The sequence below is a fragment of the Chelonus insularis genome, unplaced genomic scaffold (genome assembly GCF_013357705.1).
Source record: "Chelonus insularis isolate UGA/USDA-ARS -01 unplaced genomic scaffold, ASM1335770v1 contig_135_pilon, whole genome shotgun sequence".
NCBI classification, from domain to species: domain Eukaryota; kingdom Metazoa; phylum Arthropoda; class Insecta; order Hymenoptera; family Braconidae; genus Chelonus; species Chelonus insularis.
In genome coordinates this window covers 100,476-109,149 of record NW_023276376.1, presented here as the reverse complement: position 1 = coordinate 109,149, position 8,674 = coordinate 100,476, and the positions used below count along the sequence as shown (strand labels likewise).

Genomic DNA, 8,674 nt, shown 5'->3' with positions numbered 1-8,674 from the left:
AATTTAACATAATAGTATTTATAATTTGATTATATCTCTTTATATTTTTTTTTTATTGATAAAAATGCATAAAGTAAAAATTCTTATGTATAATTTATAATATTTAGCGTTGTATAGTTAAATAAAATGATTAATTGAAGTTATGATTTAAATGTTTTAATGATTTATTTGTTTTGATTCATCATATTAACATGAAATTAAAAAAAAATTACTTCAATCATGATATGCACAAAAGTATAAAGCAATAAGAATTATTTTCAAATAGTATGACAATTGACTATCAAATAATTGCATCGAACAATTTTTTTCCAATTTTTTTTTCTTCCCTTTGGATTTTTCACGTCTTTTGCGTGAATAAATGGCATTTGTTGAATTAGTTGGTGATTCAATATTGCAGTAACTCATGTCGCAACAGCTTATGCATATCTAGAACGAAATAAGCGAATTTATTTGACAATCATTGTTACAATTTGATTATTCAGTTTAAAAAATTCGTTATATTCCGTACCGTCTGTGTGTCTATTGGAATACAGCCGACGGATGCCGGACTACATTCTTTACTACTTGCACAGCTTTTGTTCACCTGTTGATCGAATTAAATAAATACAATATCGTAAATCATGATTTAACTCTGAAATTCAATTTAACTCAGAGATTTCCAATTAATTAATCTATTAAAGTCATTCATTCCCATGATTTAATATCTAAAGGAAAAAAAATTTTACCAAAATTTAGAAAATAATGGCAATAAAAGTTTTAAAGCCACAATTGAATTACTTTTTTGTTCTTTTTGTTTATCAAGTATGCCAATGTAAAGTAATTAGGATTAGGATAAACATAATAATGTCTTTTTGTTTGAGTATTTTTTTAAATAATATAAAGTTAAAGTAAAATGAATTTTTATTAATTTTTAATAGAATAACAATAAAGAAAAATAATTTGATATAATAAATGTTTCTTGAAGAAGGGTTTTTATCAAATTTTCCACAATTCAGTCCTTATGGAAGAAGAAAATTGGGTCATTCCAGAATCCCAATATCACAATGTGTTCAATTGTACCTTTGAGCATGCGCACATTATTTTAATACCTATTGTATATACAATTGATGTTAAGAAGTAGAATCAAATTTATAGCTTATCATACCAGAGCGCTATTACCACGGCTGTCGAGAATATGAAGTGAGCGACAAAAATCCTTTCCATCACTTGGACAAGGAGTATCTATTGCCCATTTGTTGCACATCTGCAGAGACATTTAAAATAATATTTTCGAAATGATATATCTTTTAAGGTCTAAAAATAATTTTTATCCACATAGCATTGTATAATGCATAAAAGGCTTATTCAAAACTGGGTTATTTTTTCAATAAAAATACATTTTTCTAAAGTAAAAGCATTTATACCTGGTTATCGCTGACGTTGACGCATGTATAACATGTCAGACCTATTGACAAATAAATTTATAAATATATCAATGTAATAAAATTTAAATACATCAAAACTTAAATTTTTTTCACGTTTAATTAACTTAGAATGGCACTTGAGTTTTAAATAAATTTAATTAATTACATGTTTATTAATAAAAATTCTTACGATAAGACTCGTCGTCGTCTGTTACAGTCTTTTTCAAATTATTGCTCTTTAATTTGACTCTGTCGAGACCAGAGTCGTTACTGATTTCGAGGTTTTTTCCATATGTGGATTCCGCAACTAGGAGCAACCCAACCATAACCAACGTGATCATACCTTACATTTCTGCAAAAGAAAAAAATATTTACAATTTTTTTTTACATAATTATCTATAGTAATTAAAAAAAAATTACATGATTAAACTATTAAATATGGGAATATTTTGTATAATAAAAAATGATTTGAAGATTAGTAAATATTCACTGATTTCCTACAATAATTTCTTTAACAATTTATTTGTGATAAATATATATTATTGCTAATATAAATATGTGTATCATAAAAATAAATAATTATTTACTATTATCAATAAAATTCTTACTTGCTTATTAGTCACTAATGCTAACACTGATATTACTGTAATAAATCCTTACTATATCTAATTCATAATTATTATTTTCTTAATTATTGCACAGAGGAAAATATTCTATTATTGTAAAAAATTGGAGGATGATGATGACAATGTTTTTGAATCAACTGCCAGTGTACTGATAAACGAAAGGACTTTTATAAAAGATATATTATACAGAGTACCAAAAATATACCATGTTCACGAGATAAATTTTCAAAAAAAATGAATTTTGTTATCACGAAGACTCAATTTATTCACGATTATCGTTTCTTTTTTTTCTACATGTTCAAATGATAAATGTTTGTTATAAAAATCGTTACATGAAAACTTGATAAAGCTGCAAAAAAATTATCTCCTCCCAAACTCTATCTATTATTGCAGCAGTTTTCTTTCGTTGCAGTTACAATTCAGCACTTGTTTGTAGCTGTCACAGATTTTCTCTTTATTGCAACCACAGACTTGAATTGTATCTATAGGTTTTATTTCCTCTATAGACTCACCGAAAATCAAGGATATCGCAAAAACAGACCTTTGATCTATTACGGTAACAATATATTTTTCAACGTTTCAATCTGGCTTGACAGTATTTAATTAGATTGGAAGAACACAATGGTTGAGTACAGTGGTTAAGAATTAAAAAAAGTTTTTTATAGGCCAAGAAGATAGATTTTTAGGTTGAGGATAAATGGACTAGATAATTAATCTTTTGAAAAGGTATAATCAATAATTAATTACTAAATTGTACCATATCTATTGTAAATGTGTACAGTTTATTGAATATATTACATATCCTAATTATCATTAGTAATAAGTAATTTCCATCAAATAATAATTAATTTTTTTTACTTAAAATTTTTTACTGATAACTGTTATAAATTTTGAATCTATTGCAGTAACAGATTGAATTTATTGTATCTATAACTAATTTATTTCAATGGAGTAAGCTAATAATATACAAACTTTACTGATATGGAAGACAACGAAATACAACGAAGTACAATACGATTGTAACAAAAAGAGAATTGACTGTATAAAATTATTTTGGAAATAGATATTCTATTTACTGCAACCCCTAGAACATTTTCCTCCATATAAACACAATACCATTTAAACAAAAAGAAAATAATTGATTCTCATGAATTTGATTACTCCTCCCTAGCTTGTAAAACAACGCGCCATGCATTTTTATAAATATCGTTTAAAGAAAAAATTGTGTTTATTAACCTCATTCTATTCATGTGTATTGATGTTTTTTTTTTCGTCATCCTAGATTTTTAAATAATTGAATTAAATATACCAGACATTTATAAAAGAATAAATTAATTTTCAGTGACAAATATAAGTATTGTTAGTATACTTTATTCTGTTTATTTATTAATCCAGATGAAAGCATAGTCTATAGGATGTGCAAGATAATCCACTAATCAGAATCCATTGCGGTGATGATGAAATGAAGAGGTTTTGTCCTCACCTGATGCTGTTATACTCAAATAATCTACGACAGCCTATGCATCTATGACTTTAACGAAGCTTCTTTTATTTGGTGACCTGAATTTGTGACATTATTCACATAAAAACTGGTAGGTCAAGAACCGTCTGATCTAATAGAATGCCAGTAACTGGAAAAAAAATGGAATAATGTGATAATTAAACTTATTCAAATGAATTTAGAGTTCATGAAATAATAAAAAAATGAAGTTAAATATTTTACAACAATGTTACGATCATTGACATTCATATGTAACGATAAAAACTTGGGTACTACATAATAAAGTTCGAAGTAAAAGCCTTCTGAAGAGTTTGAAAGTGACAAAGTCGCAGACGTATTACAGTGAAAGAGAAAAGTTTTATTACATTAAAAACTACCACCATAGATGGTAGAATCGAAAAAATGGCTGCAATGTATATGTTAATATGCAGGAAATTTAAATTATTAATTGTATAATTTTTCGGAACAAACTTTTTATGCAAACGATATCAATAAAAAGAATATTTAACTCTTCATGTTTGAAAGTTCAATGTATATAATCGACATAAACCATACTTAAGCTAAAGCAGTCCTCGAGGATTAAGATTAAAAGCTTACGGTTAAATAAAAAAATGGTACTTTTTCTTTCCTACCATTTGTATTGTTTTTTTCTTGAATTTTCTCCTTCTTTTGTTCATAGACTTTTTACAGACCATTTGGTTTCTATCGATCGAAAAATCAATAAATGTGGTTGATATTTTTTAATGAAATTTTGGTTAATAAACTTTTATTAAACAACAAAGAAACCATTTATTATTTAACTTAATTTTTTAATCTGTTTAAAATTAATTTTGACACATTGATATTTCAAAAAAAAAGAGAGAAATATATTTTTTTGCTTTTTAATAACCGTCAAATAAATAACGATGACCGTGTCGTAAACCACGTCAATTCTACTTGAATGCGAGGATATTGAGAAAATCATAAAACTTTTCTTGCATTTTTATACAATCTTATATCTGCTTTATCTCTGTTTGATTGTATGCTAAAAAAACATAACGATATCTACACACGAATACTAGGATAAAAAGTATTATATCTTGAGACGAAGTTACACTTTAGGATATCCGATCGTATATAATATATATTATACGACGGATTTCCTTGATATAGGTACTGCACGTGTGAGTTCTTCTCGATATAGAAATAAAAATTGTAAAATATTTTATAGAGGAAGATTACATGATCTTTACTGTATTAATTAAAATCAAAAAGGAAAAAGATCAGAAGAATATTTGATTTAAAAATATTAAAATTTAAAATCAGTTATTAATTGAGTGATAAAATTAATTATAGTCGAGTAATACGAGAGAGGGATAAAAAATCAATTAAAAAAAAAAAGAAGAAGAATTTTAATTCATTATAACAGATTTCGCGCCAAATGTGATATGAAATGGAATGATTTTTTAACGATGAAAGTTCTACTACTTGTCTGTCGATGGATTTTTTTTCTTTAAATGACAATTAAAGAAAAAAAATAGAAAAACAAATACCTTCATGCAAGTAATGACATTGAGTAAGTGTAGGGTACATTAAAATTCCAGTTACAATTAACATAGTCTGAGAGTAAAATAATATCATTTAGGGATGGAAATGTTAGTGTAGAATTAAAAGATCTTAACTAAAGTTCAGTGAAGTAGATAATTCAACAATTGAGCGACGTTAAATTAATAAGCTATCATTCCGATTTTTAATTAAAAATCAACTCACTTGGAACGATCAAAATACACCAGAGTATGCATTTGTTTGCAGTTATTACTATCTCATTATTTAGTTCATTTTTTAATTAAGATAAAAGTTTTTTCTAATCACACTTTCGTAATTAACATTACTCAAGACACTTTTTTTTAATATATTATTATGGTCCTTATTTTCTTTATACATTTATTTTAATAATGTTTACTTTGATAAATGTTATTATTCTTATTTTTATAAAATCATTTATTAAATTTTCTAATATAATTATAATAAGAATATTTATCACTCAATAATATTATTAAATTCATTTATTTATCTTTTTTGTCAATCATTAGACTTTTCTCATCACTTTATTCATTATTTCTTTTTTATTTTTATTCAATTCCGATTGTATTCACTGTTTTTCTTCAACACTTGAAAATCCTGTTATCTCTAAAAAAAGACAAACAATGAATTTTAATGAATGAGAACGAAAGAAAGATGGAAAATAATAAAAAGAGTGCGAGAAATTGTGGTATTCAAACCAAAAAAAAAAAAAAGAAAAATAATAAATGTGAAATAATAAAAGGGGGGAAAAAATTAATTAAAATTCAATTGTAATAAAAGTTTAAAAAAGTGCAATGGAAACAAAAGTAACTCAACTGTACATGGGAATGTATACCATCATGTGTCACGAAAAAAATACAAACTTCGTTACATCAGTTATAATGCAAATCCGCACTCTGTACTATTTAGTTGTATCCACTCTCTTAGCTCTCTCTGCGCCAACAACAGCGCCTGTGCGGTTCAAAGCAACGCGCACAACGCACTGAGCCCACGATTGAGCCCGGGAACTCGGCGAGCTACCCCGAAAATCAGCTGTGAAGATTCTTGATTCAATACGCTCGAGGTCATACCGTAGAAAGCAAGAACATCATCAAGCATACAATACATACCATTATGATCATAGATCATTTATTAATCACATTTATTTATTACTTTCTTATTTTAGTAACAAAAAAGAAGTTATTATTTATCCATCCATATATTCCATGAAAATTATATTGCTAATAATCTCATTGAATTCGTTGATCTATAATTCATTAGTTGAGTACAAATATTTTAAATGTAATGAATGATAATTATTATTTAATCAATTAGAGCAACATGTTGATAAATTTTGTTTGAATAAAAAAACACTGTTTACCTTCCGATGTAATAAATTATTCAACAGATGGTAATACTACCTGTTGAACAGTCGGTAAATAAATCAATTGAAATGAGGAAATTGATATTATCGATTTAAAGTGACAATATCGGTAAAAGAGATTTCATTTGAATTTGATTTATTCAAAAAAACTCAAATAAACATTTGGTGATTTAATTGATTATTAATTGTCATTTTAATTGTTTTATGGAAAATAGTGTCATGATAATGGGTTATGAGAATTAAGATAATAATCAATTCTTTATATATTGGTTTTAAAAGATATATAATTGATATTTTATAGTTTATGTAGAAGAAGATTCGTTTAAATCATTGTCCATTGTAAAACATTACATCAGAAATGAAATATATGTTCTCCAGAAAATATTGAAATAATATCATTTTGAAAGTTTAAAATGGATTTCAAAAAGTAAACTATTTTCATTCACTTATATTTTATGACTACTTAATTATATGGTTTATCCACAAGTACGTTTTATGGTTTTATGTTCTTTTCGAACAATAATTTTATTAAGAATATAAATCTTGACTTTATATGATTTAAGACATTAAGTAAAAAGTATAAAAATGTATTATCTATAAATAATTAATTTTTTATTAATTACAAAATATTATAATATAATAAATCACTACTAAATGACATTTCTAAATATGAGCATACTAATTAGCAGCCTTAGGAGTAGTGAATTTTTTTTTCTTATGTCAACGTAAGGTTGAAAATTTTTTGATGTCTTTTTTGACTGCATATGTCTGTCGTTTTATTATTTTAGATGGCGTTTTAGTGAACTTTTTTCTATTTCTTCGCGTGTTCATTTAATCTGGCTGACGATGCCAACGTTTAAATTCTTACGAAGCCATACCGGACGACGAACCAGCTCACGTGGAATTCGATCAGAAATATTTAACGTGGCGCTCTTCTTTAAATCCTTGAGTATCTCCCCACTCTCTATCATCTAGAATTGCAACTTGGTGGCGCATCTGATTTTTACTTGCTCTCGCCTTTGGCATTTAATAAATGCATTTCTCTCTTCTCTCAATTTTCTTTCTTTTTATCCATTTCATTCTCATTCGTGTTGCAATAATTCCAAGGGCTTCCGAAAGAATTTAAATTAGCCGGCATATCGAACTAGCTGAAATTAATTGATTTATGGGATCCAATCGGAGCGGATCATCACAAAGGACGAATAACCGTAGAGTTTGTTGTAAGGGACATAAGAAAAATGTCATCGTCTCAGCTTTGTTGCTCCATTTCATTCCCCTGGCGCCTACAACTTTTGTATCATTCAAAAAACACTCTAGTTTATATTATCTATTTAAATTTAAATTGACATTATTTTATATTACTTAGACTTGTCATCATTTTTATCCTATTTGTTTTTCTATTAATTTATAGATTCAAAGTTTTTCTGGTGTTTAAGTCAGAAAAACATCCTAGAGATAGAATAGTCAAATTTTCAAAGACGTGTCAATCTAGTTAGTTATTTTTCAACGTCAACTGTGTGAAAAAGTAACTCCTACAGTATTCAACGATTTTCATAGAATTTTAAATCCATTTAATCTGCGTTCCGATCTAATGTAATAATAACTATTAAGATATTTAAATTCAATCCATTAAAAATATTTATTCAAGAACTAAACAATTGTTGTTGGAATTTTTTTTTAGAAAAAAATACATTCTCTCATGTATTAAAATATATATATATATATTTGATCATATTAGCATTACGTTTGTAATCATCATTCAACTGATTTTGACATCCGTAGAATAAATACAATATTTCAAATGATTGAAGCGTGACATAAAAAAGGGTAAAAACCGGGTTGCTAATATTTTAACGTACATTCTCCCCATGATTGGAGGAATAGGCAACTTGTACATTCTTATAAAAGTCTCAATGAAAATTCGCGGGTCCAAATTTTCCACACATGATTGAAACTTATCATCCATCAACTAGTAAGACTTTTATATAATGTGTAGTTTTGAACACGAAATTTTCGAGTTCACAACGTTAATAAAACTAATCGACTTCAAGCATTCGATTTGGTGTTAAACTAAAGGGAGAAGAGGGGGGATAGCTTTTTTGGAAACCAAATCCATTTGTCATTCTCGATGGACGTATACGTATAGGGTCATGATCAAAGATCTTTCGTCTTGCGAGAAATCATTTTTTATAAATTTACTTTTTTTATTCTTTCAAAT

General features: G+C 26.7%; 1 protein-coding gene across 1 annotated transcript; it reads right to left on the bottom strand.

Annotated features, from left to right (window-relative positions):
- Positions 1-213: 213 nt before the first annotated feature.
- Positions 214-4,469, bottom strand: LOC118074424 (ly6/PLAUR domain-containing protein 6B-like). The gene is made up of 7 exons (XM_035095637.1): positions 4,163-4,469; positions 3,513-3,660; positions 1,594-1,755; positions 1,404-1,444; positions 1,145-1,243; positions 509-583; positions 214-426 (listed from the first exon to the last, which is right to left on the bottom strand). The coding sequence occupies exons 3-7, from the start codon at positions 1,742-1,744 to the stop codon at positions 214-216; spliced, it is 579 nt and encodes a 192-aa protein (XP_034951528.1). The 5' UTR covers positions 1,745-1,755; positions 3,513-3,660; positions 4,163-4,469.
- Between the last annotated feature and the right edge of the window lie 4,205 nt (positions 4,470-8,674).

Excerpts from the sequence above, each read along its gene's own strand:
- LOC118074424 (XM_035095637.1), bottom strand. The coding sequence starts at position 1,744 with ATGATCACGTTGGTTATGGTTGGGTTGCTCCTAGTTGCGGAATCCACA. Across the intron at positions 1,445-1,593 it reads AGACGACGACGAGTCTTATC|GTCTGACATGTTATACATGC; the intron begins GTAAGAATTTTT and ends ATTTGTCAATAG. Across the intron at positions 1,244-1,403 it reads TCAACGTCAGCGATAACCAG|ATGTGCAACAAATGGGCAAT; the intron begins GTATAAATGCTT and ends ATGTCTCTGCAG.